Genomic DNA, 22,125 nt, shown 5'->3' on the forward strand with positions numbered 1-22,125 from the left:
TTAATGTAAACAAAATGTTAGGCTGCGCTGCGCGGCTTGTGGGATCATCGTTTCCCAGCTAGGGATCGTACCTGGGCCCCCGCAGGGAGAGCACCGGGCCGCCAGGATAACCCCTCTTTTTTCTTTTTAATGACTTAGAATGGCTTCTTTCTCCTACCACTGTGTTTGTTGTTGAGACAAAGCAGTCGTACATTATTAAATTAGCAGGGTTTTGTTTTGGTTTTGTTTTTCCTACATAATATTCTTTTTTTAAGAGAACTGTGGCATCAGGGCTGGGCAGCAGATGGCGCCCCAGATCCTACCTTGCAGGAGTTTCACGGGAAGAAGGCAAGTTCAGGGTGGGCAGAGAGGAGCGTCCCTCCCCGCTGCCACGCAGTCTGTGTGTACTTGCACACAGCTTTGGGACTCTTGGAGTAAAGTCTGTCTCCCACACTGGCCTGGTCTCTGCATAGGGGCCTGTGGTCATCCCAGAGTCCTCAGGGCCCAACAGCCAGTGCCCCCGTCGTGCTGAATCCAGGAGCGCATGAATGGGGCCAGGGGCATGGCGGGGTGGAGTGGCCACGCCCCTCTGGGGAAGTGCCCACACCTGGCCTCCCCTTGGATTCCCGTGGCATTGGCTCATTAGTAATTATTTTATATTGATTACAGGTTCACGTGATCATATTTTGGATATAATGGATTACATAAAATATATTATTAAAATTCATTTTACCTGTTTCTTTTTACTTAGTAAAACTTGGGCTACTAGAGTTACACGTGGCTCACACATTTTTCTATTGCACTTGCTGCTCTGGGCCCGCAGGTGCCTTGACCTCTCCTGCCCCACAGCCTTGCAGCTGCAGGCCTGGCCCCTGCATCATTCTTCTGTACCATTGTGGCCAAGTGGGCCTGGCTTTGGGGGGAGGGAGAGGCTGGGTGCTGAAACCAGGGCAGCTGGCGCAGAGAGCTGACAGCCCAGACCACAGCTAGGGGGCTGGCGGAGCAGGAGCCGCCTCGGCCCTGGGGCTGATCCACCAGCGCCTCATGCTGACTGCAGCTGGGGATGCTGAGTGAGCCCTTCTCACGCAGCTGAGTGCCCTGAGAGAACACACACGTCTGTCCCACATGGGTCCCTGGTCGCAGCAGCAGGAATGCGGCCCTTCGGAGAGGGACACCTCCCTCCACAGGCGTTCAAAGCACACACATTGGCCTCAGGTTTATTTCCACCACCTTCTGCACTGTGGAATCACAGAACTTTGGATCTGGAGGTGCTCTTGGGGACTTACCTTCTATTGCATCAGTGAAGAAAAGAGGGAATTCTCTGTGGTTAACAACTAAGCCAGCTGCCCCAGAATCTAGATTCCTTGAGTCTCAGTTCAAGCTCCTTTCCCCACAGCCTCCCCTTGGGCTCTCAGAGGAGATTCAAAACCCCTCCACATATGGCTTGATCCACCTTTGCGCTTGCCAACCCCTCTACCCAGAGTGCTTGCTGTCCCCTCCTCCCAGCCAGCTCCCCTGGGCCAGGAACTAGTTATTCTTCAAGTCTATGTCTTCTGGAAGCTCTGGGAGGGCAGGGTCCTGGTGCCATCCACAGCGCACGACCCAGCACACTGGCAGAATGAGACGTATGAGTCTGAGCAGCAGACTAACTGTCAAATGAACGAACGAACGAAATGAATGAACGAATGGTGTTACTTCCTCAGAGTATCCTGAACGCGCCCCCGTCCCATCAGCTCAGGCCTCCAACAGTATCTCGCAGTCCCTGCTGGACTGTGAGCTCCCCCCGGGGCAGAGGTGGTGGCTACATTCTCCATACTTCACAGAGCCTGGTCTGGAGTAAGTACTCAGGAAATAATGAAAAACAAGCCTGGGCAAGAGCCTTTCCTGCTCTAGGGACAGATGCCCGAGTTTCCTCCCAAACCGTCCCACTGCCCCAGGGGTCCTGACGTGAATGCTGAACTTCACCTCTTACCAGAGGTGTGGCTTTGGGGAGCTCCATTATCCACTCTGAACTCTGGGGAATGACAGCAGTGAGGAGGAAATGAAACACACCCAGCCCCCGTGTGTACCGAGCACTCACTCCGTCCCTTGGGACACCAAGGGCCCGCCCCCACCCCCAATGCAACAGAGCCTCACACCAGCCAGCACAGAAAACACTGCTTTATTCACTGTGTTTGCCAACACACGAGGAGTGCAGAGGGCCCTGAAGACACAGGCCCCAGTCGGGGCTGGCCTTGGGAAGAGCCCCACGAGTGAGCGGGACAGGATGGGACTGGGAGCTACGCAGCAGCGGCAACACAGCACCATGCAGGGCACGCGGGCACCGGCCACCCCACGGCGGCCGTACATTCTATTGCTCGTTAAGGGCGGCGCACGTGGACAATGTACAAAAAGGAGAAATAGGTTTCTGCGTTAATGAAAAATACATTTTTTCTCTACAAAGGAATCTTTTCTAATACAAGAAAATAAATATTGCAACATAAGCCAAAAATAATTTAAAATTGCTCTTTTCAATATATTTTCAATATTTCTCTTGTATATTAACAAATGGCACATCACTTTCTTTGAAACAAAGACAGAAGGTGTCTCCTCCTGTGACATTCATATCATCCCCCCACCGCGAGCCGGTGTGGAGCACAGAGTGTTGTGCATCTGAGGGACAAGGTGGCAGGAAGTGCCTTAAAGAACAACCAAAGGTCCCAGACTCCAGCCTGGCTCTTTGGCAAACGTGGCCAGCTGGGCCAGGGCCACGGGAAGTGGCCTCCCCAGGGGCCTTGCTACAGGCATCCATTCTGCAGGGCTTCGGGTATGGGCAGAAGTTGGCCACATCTGGCAGTAAGCAAGGAAATGCCAAATCCAGCTGCTGCCAATGTCTGTTAGAGTCGGGTGGTGATTTCTCTAGGAATTGCCCCGCAAGTCCCATCGTGTGCCCCTACATGACACACACAGACACACATGCACACGGACACACAAGATATGCCCTGGCACACACTCACACATCCACAGTCCAACACCCATGTTTGGAAACCTGGGTGGCTTCTCCAAGGAACCTGAGACCTTCACACTGCAAATGCTCACACACTGTCACCAAGTCAGAGCTCCTTTAACAAAATAAATCCTTCTAACCTTTCTTCTCCCTGTTTGTTCTAAAATACATTTATGACCCATAAAAATACTTTCCTCGCACATTATCCTTTCTCACTGTGATGAGGGGAAAGAGGCGGGCAGGGGGGACTGGGAGGGTGGCAACAGCTAGCACGAGTTCTAGAGCAGCTTCTCCCTCCTGAGCCAGTGAGTGCTGCGGGCAAGCAAGAGCTCTGCCTCAGCCTCTGTCTGGAAAAGCCTCCTGCCTTCTTCCCAGCTTCCCATCTTAACCTCAGAGGCGGCAAAGCCATCTGCACTGTGGACGGCAGGCTGGAAGAAGAGCGAAGGGGCTGTGGCTGATGGCGGAAAGGCCAGCAGTGGGAACCGGTATCCCTGTCCTCTCTGCAGCCTGGCAGACATCCTAGGGGTGTCTGGCCAGCACAGCTCTAGGGCTTGGCCTTGGAGACCCCGGCCAGCCAGCCTTACAGACACCTGGACTCCGTGCAGGATGTGGGCCCCAGAGACAGTTCAGTCCAAGGCAAGAGCCAGTCGAGAAAAGGGCTGGAATCCAGAGGCCAACTTGAGTAGAGGCCCCCCTGAAGGCTGCCAGCTGCCCGGCCTGGCCCACCCAGTCCAGACTGTGGCCAGACCCACCACCTTCCTACCCTGGTTCTCTCCCCACCCTCACCCCACGGAGCCCAGACTCTGCCTCAGGATGGATGAAGGGTAAGAGGGCAAGTACTGAGTCTACTGAACCTGAGCCATTGCTGGCACCCCCAACCCCAGGCAGCGTTTGGTTGTTCTTTAAAGCTCGTCCCTTTGCTTCCTGTGAGGTCAGACCAGGCAATCCGGCGCAGACGAGGTTGTGACCCGAGGTGACCCGAAGCACGGGGAAGGAAGAAGGTCTGTTCAAAGGCAGTAAACAGAGAATGGGGTTGGGACACTGATGCTGGCACTGCACTGGCCACTACTACTAAGGTGGGCAGGCAGACTAAACTCTACGTGGTGGCGCGTGCCTTCCCGACGCCCAGAGTCCTCGAAGCCCGCTCCGCGTCTGCTCCGCCTGGACAAGTCTGTCCGACCCTTTCAACGTAGTCATCATCTTTGTTTCCTGTTTTGATAAAATTCACATGAAACTGAGTGTCCATGACCATGCCACTGTCGTACCTTGAAAGTTTGGAGTCGGGGAGGGGTGCTCAAGTTGCTTCCCCATCCCGCTGATTTGCGCTTGTGTTACGTGGGGGGAACCCCATGGTGAGACTTTTGCCACGCTGGTTTTGCCATCAGTCTCCTCCCACAGTGAGCCTCCGAGGTCAGGAGAGCTCCCAGTGGGCCCAGCCCAGGATCTGAAATCCAACACCAGCAGCAGGACAGCATCCTCATCCAAGAGCTTGGGCTCGCCTTCTTGGGTGTGTGCAATGAACATGTTTCTACGCTTGGTTGCTAAAGAACTCCATTAAAAAAAAGAAAAGTCCAAGTGACAAGTTGTCAGGTCCAGGCTGTGCTGTATTATGGTCAAAATATTCTTTGGCATCCACAAAATGATTCGACTGATTCACTGGACTTTTGCAAGGTTCTTGTTGGTGAAGTTCTGGCTTTACCAGTGGCAGAAGTGACCCAGGAGTAATTCATAAAAGAAAAAAAAACATGCTTTCACTGAATTCCTTTTTTCATTTGTTCCCTGAGGCCACTCCACTGAAACTCTTCAGAGCTACTCCCTGGGACCTAGAGGGTTGGGTGGGGAAGGAGGACGGTGAGGGTGAGAAGGGAGGGGACGGCTGGGAAAGGGGGTTAAGGTTCCGAGGGCAAGAGGAACCAGGAAGATCCAGCAAGACTTAAAACAGCCCCAGCAGGCCATCACTGACCCATCCTGGGCCCCGGGATCCCACTGCTTGTTGGAAGGAGGAGTTTCCAAGAGGAAACCAAGGAAGAAGCTCATCTCTTAGCAGGACTGGGAAACTTGAAAAGGCAAACGGTCGGGTCTGGTCGGCTGTCTCGGAGTGATCAGACCTCAGCCGAGACTGGCCCCGAAGGAAGGAAGGAAGTTGGAGTCCCAGAGCGATTCTTTGCAGTGGGCGAGTCTGAGCCCCACGCCCCTGTCTGGGCACTGGCCCTCCCTCGCAGCCCTCCGCCGGCGCGGGCGGCTGGCTGTCTGGGAGTCCCCTGAGAAAATGGCACAGCTCAGGAAGGATTCTGGGCAGCCCTTCCCAGAGCTGCCAGGCTGGGCACTGGCAGGGACAGAGCAGCAAGGGAGTGGAGGGTCGCGGGGTGGGCGGGCAGGCCTCAGATGATGTGGGTTGATCAGGAACGGCTGTGGTTCCCTTGGAACCAGCGGGCCCTCTTCGCCCTCTCAGTGCTTTCTCGTATAAGCTCGTTGTGCTTGTGACAGTGAGTAGACTCTGGCTGGGTATCCCTTATTCTACTTCCTTGGGGATCAGTGGAGTGCAGCAGGACCCCCCAAATGGACCCCAGTGAGATTTGGGGGCAAGGCGGGGCAGGCCCTGGGCTGGCCCATCTGCCATAATAATGCCCAAACAACAGTCTGTGTCACCCAATGGCAGCGGGCTGGAGTCCCGAGCTCTTCTTCACCTTGCCTACATGTAGCCAGGAGCCCAGCAATACCGCGTGGGCCGGGCAGGGATGCTGCCGCGGCAGGGATGGTTCCCAGGACCTGCTGCGATCCTTGTGGCCAGAGCCGTGGAAGGAATCCTAATGTCCTAGGCCAGCACAGAGGAAAGACAATAGTGTGGAATTCGAAACTCTTTATATTAAAAATAAAACCACAACAGAGTGGCAGCCTCGAGGGTCTGAGACACTCAGCAGAGATTGGAAATGGCAGTTGTGACTGGGCTGAGGCCTTGTGGGGGGACCAGGACAGGGCCTAGGACAGGGGCAGGGGTGACTTAGGAGGCCAGTACCCCCATGCGGACCACCTCCTCAGCCCCTGCTTCCCGGGCACCCCGCTGAACCCCACTGTCCTCGGCCTCCACATCTGAGTCGCTCATCTCCCCATCAGAGAAGTAGCCATCAGTCTCAGTGTCAAAGTGTAGGCTGACCTTTGGCCTCTCAGCCGCAGCAGAAGGCGGTCCTGTCCCGGCATCAGGCCCGGCACCTGGCGATCTCCGGGTTCCCTTGCTCTCACGGGGCGGCCGGAGCCGTCCTGAGGGCTTGGGACCTGCCGTCGGGCCAGGCACTTGGATATTCGAGTCGGCAGCCGCGGGGGCTGCCTCGTCTGGGGCCTCGGCAGCCCGCGGTGGGGGGCTCTCGGGCGCTGCTGGGATGGGACAGTCCCCGGCTGCAGGGCTGGACGGCAGGTGAGAAGGTGTTCGCCGGGGGGGCTTCCTGGCAGGCGGCCCCTGACCCCCCTTGCCACTGCCCGCATCCTGGGCCCAGGGCTTCTTGGGGGGTTTGTCTGGAGTCGTCCGTGAACCGGGCCCATCCTGTGCTGGTTTCTTCTTGGCAGGCAGGCGCGTGCGGCTGCGCGCCTTCCTGGCAGGGTCGCCAGGTCGCAGCGAGGGGTCCCGCATGAAGCTCAGCAGCGTCTCCTCGTCCTGCAGCAGCTCCTCTGAAAGCAGCCCCGGAGCGGGGTCCTCGCGGTGCCCGTTGTTTAGTGACCACTCGCTCATGGCCATGTTCTCTGCTGTGATCTGCACCGACTGCGCCAGCCAGCTGTTGAAGAAGGTGCCATCGATGGGGAAAGAGGTGGACAGGCCTGGCGGAGAGAAAGAAGGCAGGTGAGATGCCAGCAGATGTGCATCCCACCCTCCTTCAGGAAGCCCTCTCCAACCCTTCCCTGCACGCCACCAAGTGCCTTCCTCCCTCTTTCCCTCTGTGCTAGACTCGGTAAGAGTCGTCTTGTTTCGTCCATCCACCCTGCTACCACCACCAAAGAGTAGGGTCCACACCAAATATACCCTCCCCAGAAGGATGTCCTGCTCCTGGGACTGGCTTCACAGTTTGAGGAGCAGAGTACAAAGTGAAGATGTGGGCAGCCTGTTCAAAAATTAAGAATTTCAAAGTGGCAACAGCAGAGCGTTAAACCAAGGGAGGGTCCTTGGAGACTGCACAGGTGTACCCCCAGCCCTGCCCAAGACCTGCACCCTGGGGGCGTAAGGGATGGTGGAAATGGAGGAAAGCGCCCTCAGGCCACCAGGGGGCGCTGGCTTTTCATGAGTGTGGCTTCTCAGAGCTTCCACAGCAGGAAACTTGGATAAGGGTGGCAGGCACGAATGGGACACGCGAGGTGTATGTCTGGGAAGCAGGTGCCTTTTGGATGTCAGGGCCAGCTCCAGCCATGGGCCCTCCCTCCTTTACTGAGGTCTTGGGAGGTGGCAGCTGGGGACACTGGGCAATGAGATACCAAGCTGTTTCCTTCCTGAGACTGAGGAAGATAAAAGATGACATGGAGCTTCTAGGCTAGAGAGGTGAGGCTGGGAAGGGGTCTCTACCCCATCCCTGAGACGCGCTCTAGAGGAAGCATGCGACATCCTAGGAGACAGAGCCCAAGGCTGAGGGCCCCTCTAGGGCTGCTGTGCTTGATGGGGCACTGTCCATGACAGTGCGATGGGCTGGGCCAGGGCCACGCCTATGGGTTTCTCTGGGTGGCTCCTGAAAGATTTGCTGGGGCTGAAGGGAGGGTCCATTTGAGGATATTGTGGCAGAGGGGGACAGGGACAGAGAATCATGGTCGGCCCTCACCTCCCAGCATGGCGCTGGGTTCCCGGAAGGGCCAGGATGGCCTAGAGGTTCCTGAGCTCTCGGGCCCAGTCTCCAGCCTACAAAAGAGTAACTCTCGGGATGCCAGATAGGGCTCTGAGATCTCAGCCTCCTTTATGGCTGGAAGGAGTGCCTGGGCAAGGAAGGGCCTGGCCACCCCTCTCGGGCCTCCCACTCTGCAGCAAGGATGCTGGTGGTCCCCGTGGCCCTTCGGGGGGAGCTGCAAGTGGAAAGATGGTATGAGCCTGGCCGTGTGCACGAGGCCACTCACCAAGCTGCCCCAGGACTGAGTCGGACTTCACTTTCTCTTTCTTCTCGGGGCTGCCCTTTGGACCCTCACGGCCTTTCCTTTTTGAGTCGCTCTTCTTGCCCTTTGCTCTCCTCCCAGATCGCTCTGCGTCAGGGAAAGAGAAAGCAGGAGGGAGATGGTTACACGAAGCAGTCCAGCCAGAATCAAGCCCACTGCGTGGCATCCCAGGAGTCCTCCCCATCGCCCAGTGCCTCGCCTTCTAGGTCACCTCCTCCTGCCTCTGTGGTCCAGGCTCAGAGCCATGAGGGACCTGGGATAACCGGGGCTCCCGTGAGTCAGGGAACAGCCAGTGTGGGAGAGAGGGGTAACTGCCCTTGAGGGCCTTGGTGAGGGGCACAGGGCCACAAGGAGGGTGGAACACTGCTCTGCAGGACCTGGACTGCAGTTTGATCTACATGGCCTACAGATCTAGGGACAGAGTCCTATTGGGTGGGAAGGCCAGCTGGAGGTGAGTGGACAGGGCAGGGCCTTAAGTGCCAGGCCCAGGAGCTATTCGTGAAGGTGGACAGGACACTGAGGAGTCCAGAGCCTCGGGTTCCACTCCTGACACAGCGAGAGCCCCCTTGCCTTGCTCCCCAGGTCTGCTTTGGAGGTCAGACAGTTGATGGGGGACTCGGGGGGGTGCACACCTGGCCTCATATCCTTTTAGCCTGTGACTGCACGGGTTTGGGGAGCCACAGAAAACAGCAGAGCAGAGGAGGGACAGGTTGTGGTGGGAAGCTGCCAGGAATCTTCTCCCAGGTTCTCAGCCAGAGGCTGGAAGGCTTCCTGAGTAAGCGTTTAAGAGAAGGTTGAGGAGTGTGGCCCCAACTCCGGGAATCTTCCCAGCTCTGCTGTTAATTCCCTGTGCAAACTCAGGCCTCAGTCTTCTCATCTATCACATGGGACAGTGCCTAGATACTTCAGAGGGAGGCTTCTCAAGTCTCCCACTGCCCTCACCACGGTTGAAGCTCCTTCCAAGGGCACAAGACCTTGCACATCTGACCCTGGCAACCCCTCGGCCTCACTTCAGACATTTTCCTTCTGCCTTGGTTGCAGATATGCCAGTTTCCTTCCAGTTTCTCTAACAAGACAGCTCGGGCCTCCAGGTCTCCAAATATGCGGTTTCCTTGTCCTGTCCTTCACCTAATTCAGCTTATAAGCCTAAATATCACCGCCACTGGGAAAACTTCTGTAGCCCTCTGGTCAGACAGGCCTCGGCAATATGCCTGTAGCCCATGTCTCACCCCATGGGTCAAATGTCACAACACTGAGGGCATTAGCTTCAGGCAGAGGCAAATCTGTCTTCTCTCCAAATGCCCTGCTCTGACCAAAAGGTGGCCTGTTGCTGCCACTCAAGTCTAGTTGCTGCAAATGTCTCCAGACTCAGTGTGGAGATGTGGACCCTCCAAGCTCCTGACCATGTTTCTGGAATCCTGTGCCTGAGAGCACTGCACACCTTACCACTCTCTGCTGCCTTCCTGCAGTTGAATGTGTGGCCAAAGTGAGTCCCAGGAAGCCTGAGATGTTCCAGCATCACCACCACCATGAAGCCATCCCTGATACCTCTGTCCCTGCACTGGCACCAGCGGCAACCCCTTGGATACCACTTTCCTTTGTCTTTCCAGATGGTGAGCTCCACGAGGACAGGAAGCCTGTCCATTCAGTCCATGGCAGGGTGCCCGCAGTGCCCAGCACAGAGCCTGGCATCACATCTACACCCAATCAATGCTCATTGAAGGAACTCACAGATGATAGGGAACCTGGAGAGGTCGGGCAGCCAGGAAGCTGCCACAGTCCTTGAGGGACATGGTGAGCCCTGACCTCTACATGGCCGTGACCCACCATGACCCAGCACCTGTACGGGGCAGTGCTGGCTTCTGGCGCAGTCGAGGCAGTTCAGCTCTTGGGCAGGGGTGAGGCAGTAGCAGGTCCTCAGTCACTGGCTCTGGTGGTGGCCCGACAGCTCTCCTCCATCTACTCCAGGCCCAGCCTGACCCACAGGCTGAGCTGGTAGTGGCAGCCCCTGGTTTAAAAATCTCTCCATCCAGCTATTTCTGCTGCATGTAATTCAGCATTAGAGCACCATTTTCTGGGCTAAGCATTGCCATCCTTAACATGTAAACACTCTGGGAAGGGCCCTGTTGTCAGGCAATATCCATAACTAGTAAGACCACTGCTGGAGCTTCTTTGACTTTTGATTTCCAGATCTGTTAAATGCATGTGATGGCAAGAGCATAAGACAGAGGGAAAAAACTTGGCGCAGGGCCTGAATCCTGTCAGACAGGGTCAGAGAGAACAAACACATAGGTCCTCTGCCACCTCTGGGGCAACTGCCTTCTTCAAAATCCACACACAGATACACAGGGGTTCAGGGAAGCTTGCCAGCTTGGGCCCCTCCTGCCCTGGCACCAGCACAGAGCCGCCGCAACTTCTGGTTTGCACCTGTTCACGGGCAACTTACTCCTGAACCACTATGGCCCAGCACTGCCTGAGAGTCGCATGAACCAGAAAGCTCCCTGAGGGCAGGCCTGATGCCCACGCTGCATCTTTGGCTCCTTGCCTGCCAACACACACCTAGGACCCCGGGAGGCCCCCACCTGGGCCTACGAACTGGATACAGAGGGTAGGGGCGGGGGCCAGTGGCCCCTGACCCTTACACATCCTCCCTGGGACCCAGCCCCGTGAGGGTGTGCACGAGAGGTGGCGGCGGCGGGCAGGGGAGGCGCCTACCTCGACACAGATCCTGTTCAATAAGTTTCATCTGCAGGTGGAATATCTGCTCCTGGAGCTTGCAGATGGCGTGTTTCGTTCTCTCGCGCCTTGTCACCATGTAGCACAGATTTCTAACCTGAGGAAACACAAGAGAGATTTTCCACCTTACTCACAGGCAACCACCCCTGACCTCCCAGCTCTGGGGGCCACCGCTGCCTAACCTGCTCAGGACATCTGGGAATCAATACCCAGGCCCTGAATGCATCCTCAGCCCTGAGCTGCAATTCTCTGATCCAAAACACGGGGCCAAGCACAGCCTTGCCCCTGTGGCCCCTGGTGGAGCCAGCAGGGAGAACACCTGTGGAACTCAGGCTGGCGACTCTGCCTTCCTCCTCTCGGCCTAAACTTCCTGGCTGGGTCATGCCAGCGCCCAAGGCCCTTCCAGTGTGGCTGCTCTCCCCTGTATACACAGTGCCCCAAGGCTGCGCGGGGCCTCAAGAGGTCACCAAATCCACCCCTCGGCTCCTGTCCAAGGCTTCTTTCCATCAAAGGAACTTCAGCCACAAGCACCTGGGCGAAAACCACTCCTATCCTGAGACATGAATGACCGACACATGAGTAGAGAGAGCTCCAGCAGAACAGCTCTGAGCAGACAGGCAGTCGCTGACGCACTGGGGTCCAGCCTGCAGCTGACCCGTGTCCACCTGCTGCCCTGGCCCTGAGCCAGGCCCACAGCTACTGTGGTCAAGGGCCCACATGCACTCAGCCATATTCGCTCAGCTAGAGACGGAACTCTCCAGACGGAAGGGCAGGGCCTCTCTGACTCCCTCAGGCCAGCTAGGAAGAGCTTCTTAGGACCTGGGAGACCAGCTTACGTAGCCCATGGGACAGGGCCCACCCTGCAGCCGGTCTAGAAGCACCTGAAGGACGGGCCACGTTGCTCCCTGTCCCCCTGGCACCTCTGCCCAGTGTGCCATCCCTTACCGGCTGCTCTCAGGGTACATCACACCTCTGGGACCAAGAGCAGGCCTCCTCCCCAGGAGGACACTGCCTTGTTCTGGCACTGTCTTCGGCTCGGGTCACAGTCTGCAGCAGCAGGGACAGCTAGCCAGAAACTGCTGAACTAGAATCCTGGGTCTCACCAGGTTCTACCTGCAGCGGGGTTCCGTCTTCAAGGCCGAGTTCCGTCTTCACACCCTAAGCGGCCTGGGCGTGAGCTGAGGGTTCCAGGGCCCCTCCCTGTCGTTGTGACCACCGCTCCTCCTGCCCTGGGGTAGCCCTGATCAGACCTCTCCGCCGGCATGGGCCTCCTCCTCCCCTCGCTGAGCTCATGATGCAGGAGACCCCGGAACACCCGCACCAGCAGAGCAGGCCTCCGCAGGATGGGCGGCCTGGACTCTCAGCAGCGCTCCGCACCGGACTGTGAACACCGGGCTCTCCTGCGGCCAGCACCTCCCCAAGGGGCAGCCACCCGGCCCAGCCTGAGAGCCCCTGCTCTGGCTCGCTGGCACCATCTGACGTCCTCGCCAATCCTGGGCTCCCCCAGGACCTCCCTCCAGCCAGCCTCCTCCCACACGCCCCTGCGCACAGGCCTGTGCTGGGCCCTGGGCTCAGCTCCACGCAGTGCCATCAGGATCCCTCTCTTCCGAGGGCCTGCCGCCCAGCGGGGCAGAGAGATGCTGACCAAATACTGAGAGGAGCAGGCAGCCCGGACCCGGACTTGGCGGTGGGTGAGGAGGCTCTTGGAGAAAGCGGCAGATAGGCCAGGTGGGCGCTGACTGCAGAGGGGCACAGGCTGAAGACAAGGATCCAGAGTAAGGCCAGGTAGGGGAGAGGAGAGCAAGGCCTTGTGGCTAGCGTGTCAGGCTCTGAGGCCTGACTGTGCCAGGTCAGCGGGAACTGTGGAAGGATTCTGGGGGTGGGGGGGGGGGGCAGGGAGCAGGGGTGTGTAAGTGCTGAGACTCAGGAGTCATCCTTACAGACCCAGATCCTCCACATCTGCCCCTACAGCTGATCCATCAGTATGTCCCATCAGTCCTTCCTGGTGAACTTTTATTTTTTGGCCACACCACACAGCTTGCGGGATCTTAGTTCCCTGACCAGGGACTGAACCCAGGCCCACGGCAGTGAAAGTGCAGAGTCCTAACCACTGGACTGCCAGGGAGCTCCCGTTCCTGGTGAACTTGACTCCTTCCCATCCCATCAGCTCCCTCCACCTCTTGGTCACCACGGTCATCTTCACCTGGACACCCAGCCGTTTTCACCTCTCTGCTATCCTAGAGCAATATTCTTGAAATAGAAATGTAAATCTTAAAATGTAAATCCTCCTCCCCTTAAAACCGCCAATGGATTCTACACTGGGTTGAACAGTGCCCTTCCCCAAAATTTATGTCTACCTGGAAACTTGGATATAATTAGTTAAGATGAGGTCACACTGGGTATGAGTGAGCCCTAAATCCAATGACTACTGTCCTTAAAAAAGGCTATGTGAAGACATACTGAGAGAACGCCATGTGATGCCAGAGACTGGAGTCATGGGTCTGCAAATCACAGGACGGCCATGGGTTGCCAGCAATTGCCAGAAGCTAGGAGAGAGGTATGGAGGGTTCTGCCTCAGAGCCTCTAGGAGGAATCAGCCTTGCCAAGGAATCACCTTCATCTAGAACTTCTGGCCTCTAGAACTGTGAGAAAACATATTTATGTTGTTTAAAGCCACTGAGTTTGTAGTACTTTGTCACAGTAGCCCTAGGAAACAGATATAGCTTTCTTCCTACCACACTTAAAAAACCAGAGCCACAGCCCAGAATGTTGCCCCATTTGACCCTGCTGTCACCTCAGTCTCTGTCCCACGGTTCTCCAGGCTCCAGCTGCACTGCCCTCCAGTCCCATTCTTTCTGTGTCCAGCCCACTTCTGCCCTGGGGTCTTGATATATATTCAACTCTTCACCCCAGATGCTCTTCAACCCTCTCTTCCCAAGGCTGGACCTCATCCTTCAGGTCTTGGTTCAAAAGTCACCTCCAGAAGGCATTCCTGTCCACCACATCTAAGCAGCCCAACCTTATTCTCCTCACATCCCCGTCTCTTCCTTCCTGACAGTCATGTGGCTGAGTGCACGTGGGGACAGTAGGGATGAAGAGAGGTGGATGGATTCATGGCTACTTTGGAGGCCTAAAAACAAACCAGTCAATATATCTAACCTAAAAACAGATCAGCCAAGGGCTACTTCTTATTAAAATACAGATGTAGTTTCTTTCTTTCTTTTTTTTTTTTTGTCTTTTCAAGACACTAGAGCAAGGTTTCTCAAGGCAGGCCCAAACGAATTACTGGCCAAGATTACCCCCAAATCCCTGGGTGGCTGGTTAAAAATACAGATTCGCAGGTTTGGGGGAATATCAAACTCTCTGGGGCGGGGCCCTCAAATACACATTTTACATAGATAGCACCATGGATCGGAGAACTACTGTCCTAGGCCAGGGGCCTCCAAAGTGAGCTGCATGGGCTATTGATTTTGATAACTCATCACAGTATAGGAGAAAATATTAGAACTTCTAGTGTTTGGGGGATTTGTTGTTGTTGTTGTTCCTACTAGAAATTCTGATTACAACTGCTTTTATAATATACCATGGTAGATATAAATGAGATATTGAAAATACAATATATTGGACGTAAACGCTCAATTTTTTTTTTCATGATAACGGTACATGCACTACACAATCAGTAATGTCTGGAGATTCCTGCTATAGAAGATTCTGTAAGAATCCCAACAATGCTAACTTTCTTTGGTTGGTACTGTGGTCACATTGTGACCCCTTATTCCCACTTCATCCTGGAATCATCAATTACTCCTCTAATTTCTCCCAAGATCCTTGGTTATATAGCTACATGTTACTGAATGTTGTAAAAGTCCTCTTCCAAGATGGCTCTTGGGGAAAAGTATTGATACCACCTTAGAAGCCCACCCAGGCTATCAGATCCCTTACATTGTTTTTTTCTGATTATAAAGATAAAATGTTCTCTTTAAAAAAAAATTTAAGAGTACTGAACTGCAGCAGGAATCAGCAATAAAAGCAGGTTTTACATTTTGGTAAAGTTGTTTTGACATCAGCAAGTTTCGCAGAGAGAACCTGGATGTGGGCTGAGGAGGAGAGAGGGGCAGAGAGGACTCCCAGCCAGTTACCTTGAGCTAGAATGGCCCAGTGTGGGGAGCATTCATGGAGCCTGGGGAGGTTGTGGGAGGAACACGGAACACTGGGCATTAAATGCTGGCGCTCGGGAGGGAGGTGTGGGCTGGAGCCAGCCTCCTGATGGGAAGTGAAACTGTGCAGCAGATGCGCAATGAGAGGTCAGGCCTAGTGCGGTGAATGATCCCTGGGACCAAGGAGGACTCAGAGAGGGAGCAGGAGAACTGGGGTATGTGGGTGGGGGCGGGGGTGGAATCTGGGCAGAGCATCCATGGGAAAAGTATTTCAAGATCAAGGGCATGTCTGACTGTGGCAACCACTGCTGAGAAGGCTGGCGGATGAGGATGGAGAAGTGGGAGAGATGGATGAAGGCTGTTGGTGACCCAGGCGGAAGGTTCTGGGATATGGTGGTGGCAGGAGCCTGGCCGGGGTGAGAAGCAAGGAAGCAAGAACAGTGAGGAATGACAGGGAAGGAGAGATAGGGACAAGGGTGAGAAACCCATGACTAGAGGGGCACGGGGAGGCAGCACTTGCTTCTGAAGATACGAGAAGGTAAGATGGATTCAGACACTGGAGGAATCCTGGAGACGAGAGGGGATGAAGAAAAGACAGATACTCCTGTGCCGCAGGGTGTGGGCTGGGGGGCGGGAAGGGGAGGACATGGGAGGAAAGGACAGAGAATGGGTACAGAGGGCACCGGCACCACCGGGCAAAGAGGTGGAGGGTTCTGGTCTGAGGAACAGGAGGTGAGGTGTGCTAAGAGACGGGGGAGCCCCGAGGGAGGGGAGCAGGAGTGAAGACAGGTGGCGGGAGAGCCCCAAACGCTGCAGGCTAGTGTGCCACCAAGGCTGGCTGCCAGGCACCTTGAGGGCGGCTCGTCGGCTCACTGCTATAGGATGGCCCCCGATGGGCCGAGTGGCTCCTACTGGGCGAGGCTCTTCCCTGGGGTGTGCCCTGGGCACAGGCACAGGGGACTGGCAGCAAGCTAATGCCACACGGGGTGGGAGCGAAGAAAACAGGGGACAGCGAAGGAGGAATGGAGCAGGGAGAACGGGAGGCTGTGGTGAAGAAGGCAGATGTGGGGATTCGGGGCTACTGACCAGAAGCAGTTGGAGGGGGTGCCAGGGTTTGAGTGGCTGGAGGGGCTCACGGGTTGGAAAAGTCCTCGCGTTGGGAGCCGGGGGGTTGAGGAGCTGGAGGCTAGGGGCCACGGCTGCCCCGGACGAGACAGGCTCTGGCAGGAGGTGGAGGAGACACAACCCAGGCTCTGAGGATGGAGCAAATGGGGTGTGGCGAGCGTGGGGGAGGACAGGACCTTCCCCTCCCGCGGAGAGCTTTGGGAAAGGAGGCTGTGGGGAGTTCCTACGTGTCTCTCCCCTGAGGCGCGTGTCTGAGACCTGCTCCTGCTCTCTTGGCTCCTCTCAGACCAGGCAAAACCTTCAATAAACTCCTGGTACCCAGATGCAGAGCCACAGGCAGTGAGGCCCCGCGTAGCCCAAGCTGCCGGCGCGGTTGCTAGGGGACACCAGCCGGCGCTCGCCAGGCAGGCTGCCGCTCAGCAGTGCTGCAATTCTTCGTCAGCTGCGCGCAACTCTGGGCGCCTGCACGCGCCGTGCCTCCCTGTGCTGCCGGCCAGGGCCGGAGCCTAAGGCTGAAATTTTAGGAAAGCACATCTTCTAGGCTGGCTATAAGATGGGATTTCATGCTGGGAGCAGCATGACCCCAGCTCCTGCTTCTCTCAGCAAAACCCCTGCCTGGCCTTGGGAGGCGAATCAGTCGGGGAGGATGCCTAGCACCGGGCCTGCCCTTTCCGTCTTCCCCGGAGCCTCACCTCCTGAGCAGCCCACCCTTTGAAGAGCCAGCACCGCGACAAGAACCATCATTAACAACGGAGGGCAGTGTGCTAAGCCCTGTCCGCCCATCTTTCCTGTGATCCAACATCAGCTAGATCCTTATTCCCATTTTACAGACAAGGAAACGAAAACTCAGGGAAGTAGAAACTGAAACGCAGACGGCACAGAGCTGAGAACTGCTGGAACTGGATGCAGACCCAGGCTACCCACAGCCACAGTCTCAAGCCCTCCCCGAATCCCTGATGGACCCAGCCCAAGCTGGCCTGGTGCCCAGTGACAGGCTGGATACCCTTGAGTGTTGGCACGGAGCCATGGTCAGAGACTGGGCCTGCTGGCCAGGCCACCAACAGGCATGGGGCTTTGCAGAAAGCCTCCCCCATGGCATAGTTTTTGGCCCTGTTCACTCACTCGAGTCACCAACGCGTGGCCGTGAAAGGTTCTGAGGCTGGACCAGAGGTGGTCAGCTGGCACATGACCGTGTGCCTGTCCCTCCTCGGCCTGCCAGGGCTGTGCACTCCCTGGCCCTGCACTCAGCTGGTGGCCTTCAGCCCAGCCTGGAGGCTGCTGGAGAAGCAGCATTTTGACAGGGCCCTCCTGAGCCCTAAGAAGCTGCACAGACTTCAAGGCGGGCCCTGCCTCCTCTTCCTGGGAGAAGAGTGGACCCACTCACACCTGACTTTGCAGGGCTTTGTGCCCCAACCAGAGGGGTCTGTGGGGCAGCTCTGGTTGCCCAGAAACCCCAGACCTGCCTCAGCATCCTAGACCATGACGACCTCAGCCCCTGGCCTCACCTGTACCAGCTGACAATGGTATTGAGAGCTTGGAGGGCTGACAAGCGGATACTTTTGCCCAGGAAATGTACAGAATAGAGAAGCCAACAACTCTGACAAACCCCTCCCCTATACAGGTCCTAATTCAACTCAACTCTAGAAAACACACGTTCCTCCAAGGCTTTCTTCACCTCTCTGAGCCTCACCTTCCTCATCTGCTCATTAGGGACGGCACTACCAACCTCTCATCTCTTTTTCCAGGATGATGGTTCAACAGGGGAGTCTGTCCCCTGACCTCCCCACAACACCTAGCCAGGGCCAGCCACGTGGGCTGAGCCGCACAGACCAGGGAGGTCAGATACGATGAGTCGTTCAGAAACAGGAGGGCTAAAAGCAGGGTGTCTGTACTCGAGACCCTTGGGGTGGAGACTTGAGGGTGGCCTGAGGACAAGTGTGGAAGCAGCTTTGGTCTCAGAAGGATTTGTACCTGATGGCCCTGTCACATGAGACAGGAGGCTGCGCTGCCCAGGAAGTAGTGACTACCATGTAGGTGGCCCTGCTCTCCGTCCTGGCTGGAGCTCTGAAACATTTGGTGATCCCCCCGCTCCCCACCTTCTGACCTGGTGGCAGGCTGGCTGCCAGGCAGTAAGCTCCCTCCCAGGCCAACAGGGTCATTTCCATTTGGCCAGGACTCAGGGCAGATGAGTAGGGCGAAGGAGAGTGGAGAGGCTAGGTCCAGTTTCAGAGCCTCCACCTCAATGTCCCCTCCCCGCCCCTCCCGGCCCACAGTTACATCATTTGCGAAGTTGCTCTAACCATTCTACAGACTTGCCAACTGAGACACACCTAAGCAAAGCAGCTGCCTTAAGTCACTCAAAGCCCCCTTGATGCTTCCACCCTGGCTGTTTCCCAGCACAGCCTGGAGAGAGGGTGGCCATGTGCATCTGGGTCCACAGAGGACACCGTGACATGACTGCTTATACTCTGGAATCCTAGAACTGAATGTCCGAGAGGAGAGGACAGAACAGCACCTGGGGTTCAGAGGACTAGATCTAGGACCTGGAACACCCTGCTTCATCCTCAGGTTGCCCCCAACACGGGGGTGGTACTTTATCAGCCGCAGGAGTCAGTGGAGGGTGCCAAAAAAGCCAAGTTCGAGGGCACACTCCACAGAAGGCACGACGCCCTCACCTTCCTTCTGGGAGGAGTAGGAGAGATTAGAGGCTTTAGGGGACCTCCATGTTCTAGGACAGCAACTCCCACTGGTCCCCGACCTCCACAGTCCAGCCCAAAACCATGGTGTCTGCACACCTTCCTCATCTCACTCAGCCCCCAAAGCCATGTGCCTGGACCAAGGCAAGATCACCTGCCTCCCAGAGCACAGCTGAGGGGTTTTTGGCCAACCCACTCACTCCATCTGGGTCCTGTGATTCTACCTCCAGGGTGAGCGTCTAGAATTTTACAGCCACAGCAGGACAGTTCCTGCTTAAAATACTGCTGCAGCTTTCAGACACTTTGGTCGACCCACCCAGCCCCATCCTTGCACCCTACAGTCCTCTGGTCTCCAGCCTACCCCCACACCCCGGCGCCTCTATCCACACTGTTCCCTCCATCCAGCACCCCCAGGAGCCACACTCACACTATCTTCATAGTGCGCTTTGGCCCAACACGTGCTTATCACACTGATTCAACTCACTTGTGATTCCCAGTTCCTCCCCTGCCTCCAACTCTAAGCAAAGCTCACGTGTTGGGACCAGGGAGGGCCCACAGAGACCACTGGGAGTCAGAAGCCTGGGTCCTTGCCCCAAGCTCTGGTGTCTCCCAGCCTCACAGTCCTGGCAGGGCCCCCACCCTTCACCAGGCCTGCAAGAGGGCTAGGACAAAAGGGACTCAGAGACCCCGGAGCTGGAGCCTCCCCTGTTCTGCAAACTCTCAGTCACCCCAACCCTGTCTGAGACCTGGAGGCCCTCAGTGCCTTGGCCAGAGCTCACGGTTTGAATCCTGGTGAACCACAGCTTCTCTAGCGTAGCGAGGGAGGGGTGGAAAGGCCTCCTGGGTTGCCCATCGGGCAGGCGGGTGGGCAGGCGGCAAGGGAACTCACTCTCTCCAGGTCCTGCCGCAGGTGTGTGAAGAGCTTCAGGCGGCGGTAGAGGACGTCCTGCTCCTGCTGGGCCAGGTTGTCCACCTCGTCTGTCTTGGGCGTCAACAGTGGCTGGTTGGCATTGGCTTTCCTCTTCAGCTTCCAGTACTGGTAGATGAAGTCAACCAGAGTCTCAGCCAGGTCCAGGCGCTCAGCCACCTCGGCCGGCTCCACCAGCTCGTAGAAGTCTTCCTCCAGCTGCTGTAGCCGCTGCTTACGTAGGGTCACCTTCTCCAGGTCCTCGCTGGCTGGACTGGGCTCCACGGGCTCAGACGTGGCTTCACCCCGTGGGCCCCCGTCACTGTGCTCCTGGCAGAACGACTTGAACTTGACCTCGTCATTGTCTGCTAATATAGTCCTCATTTCCAGGCTGTGATCAAAGGCGCATGTGACATGGAATGCCGTGACACAGGAAGGCATGGAACACTGGAGGGAGAGGAAGGGCAGCGTGAGGTATGAAGGGAGCCCTGGTGGGAGGGAAGAAGAATGTGGGGCACCCCCCAGGGTCATACCGAGAATGCAGAATGCTGGTGAGACCCTAAACAAAATGGCATGGGCTGCCAACATCCTGCAGGGTATGCAGGCAGCCATGGAAGATGGGAAGGGGGAGCTCTGGGGGAGCTGGAAAGGAAATGGAGTACAGCATCACATACCCTGGGGAAGTCAACAATCAGGTGACTGACAACCCCACTGGGGACAAGCTGCATTTCTGTGTGGACAAATAACTTTGGACCTGAGGCATCAAAAGGAAGAGGCTGTTGATGGCTCCCTGCCTCCTCTACTCCTGCAATGTTATCTAAGATGGGGAGCTGTGCCCCTCCTTTGTCCTCTGGGAAGAGGGGCTGGAGTTGGGCCCCTTCCCTCTTCTCTTATCCAGGTAGTTAGGGCCAACTCAGGACCTGAGTTGCCTGGGATGATGGCTGTGGGCAGCTGACAACTGTTTGAGCAATAACCCACTGAAACATTAGTGGCCATTTATGCTGTACTCACAAGCCACTCTGAAAGTCTTACACGTGGGTGGAGGCACCTCTAGTGTTTTTAATGACAACGGTTCCTAGAGAGACGAGGGAGAGAAAGGATGACCCTCCCATTTCCCGACCTATAGACCAGGAGCATCAATCTCACATGGGTACGTGCTAGAAATATGCAAATTCTCAGCCTCACCTCAGATCTACAGAATGAGGACCTCTGGGGGTAGGCCCAACGATCTGTGTTTTAACAAGTCCTCTGGGTAATACCGATGCACCCTGGAATTTGGGAATCATTACTGTCAACAAACTACCACAGCCCTGCCCTGTGTAAGGAGAGCCTGTTAGCGTAGATGAGGAAAAGTCTGATTCCTACCCCCTCACACGTCAAGTTTGCCATCAGAAGTGAGGTCAATGTATTTACGAAGCCCAACGCCACGGGATCTTGGGGAAAGCGCCCTCAGTACTGTAACGGGGGGGCGAGCCTGGCTCCCAGGCCTGTACCGCATGCTTAGAGGAATGGGGGATGGGGGGACGCCCGGCAGGTGGGGTGCTGGCAGTGGCCTGTTTTACAGGGTGGCCCAGACACAGCCCTCTGTGTAGCTGGCTCCTGCACGGGCTCCCGGGCAGCAGCGGGGTGAAGGGGCCGTGTACCTGGATGCAGGTGCCCGTGCACTCCTTGCAGAGGCTGCAGGACAGAGCCCAGCGGCTGGCTGGGATATGCGAGATCTTGGTGATGGGCTCCATCTTCTCGGGGCACCCGATGCTGACCTGGGCAGGACACAGGGAGCTGCATCAGGGCTCTCATCCCCAGCCTGCCTCCAGGGATCAGCCAAGTGGGGGGTTCTCTGCTGAAGCCAGGCGGTGGGCAGACATGCCAGTGGGAGAGTCCCAAGTCCTTCCTGACTTCCCAAGCTGACCACTGAGTGTTACAGTGTGTGCTCTCCAGCGGCTACGGCTTCAACGGTGACTGGGGGAGTGCGCGTCAGTGTGTACAGCTGACTGAGTGTGTGTGGGCTTGTGACCACGTGGGCCTCAAGACAGAGACGCTTCCATGTGCAGGTGAATACAGGCAAGTCCCCCTCTTTCGTACCTCATGCCTTTGTTAAGAGCATCTTTAGAGTTCTGATTAGCCCTTGAATTCATTCTACTTATTTTTCTGGGTACCAACTATAGGTCCCCACGGCAGGATCTCTTCTTGGGGACTTCCAGGGCTTTCCTGGCCAAGGGGGATGTGCCTTTGTTCAGCCCCTCCTATGGAGACAGGCATATAGCCATGCCTGTCTCCTGGGCACAGCCCACACCTCAGCCCCAGAAGCAGGGTACATTTGCCTTCCTACTGCCCATTCCTGAGGATGGAGAAAGGGCCCCTGTCCGGAGCTCCTGAACCAAAGAGCCTCCGTGGTAGGTCCTTGTTGGTCCTCTGTGT

At 56.4% G+C, this 22,125-nt stretch overlaps 1 protein-coding gene across 12 annotated transcripts in view; it reads right to left on the bottom strand.

Annotated features, from left to right (window-relative positions):
- Window positions 1-4,321: 4,321 nt before the first annotated feature.
- JADE2 (jade family PHD finger 2) overlaps window positions 4,322-22,125 on the bottom strand; it is a 48,547-nt gene continuing 30,743 nt past the window's right edge. For 11 of the 12 annotated variants that reach the window (XM_057734953.1, XM_057734917.1, XM_057734936.1 and 8 more), the window contains 5 exons: window positions 21,351-21,467; window positions 19,690-20,154; window positions 10,802-10,919; window positions 8,051-8,173; window positions 4,322-6,775 (listed from right to left, as the gene is read on the bottom strand). In XM_057734953.1, the coding sequence (XP_057590936.1) occupies window positions 5,967-6,775; window positions 8,051-8,173; window positions 10,802-10,919; window positions 19,690-20,154; window positions 21,351-21,467 (1,632 nt within the window). In that variant the 3' untranslated portion in view covers window positions 4,322-5,966. The remainder of the gene's footprint in view (window positions 6,776-8,050; window positions 8,174-10,801; window positions 10,920-19,689; window positions 20,155-21,350; window positions 21,468-22,125) is intronic. The other variant, XM_057734961.1, reaches the window with a different exon arrangement.

The sequence above is a fragment of the Hippopotamus amphibius genome, chromosome 1, assembly GCF_030028045.1.
Source record: "Hippopotamus amphibius kiboko isolate mHipAmp2 chromosome 1, mHipAmp2.hap2, whole genome shotgun sequence".
Lineage (NCBI taxonomy): Eukaryota > Metazoa > Chordata > Mammalia > Artiodactyla > Hippopotamidae > Hippopotamus > Hippopotamus amphibius.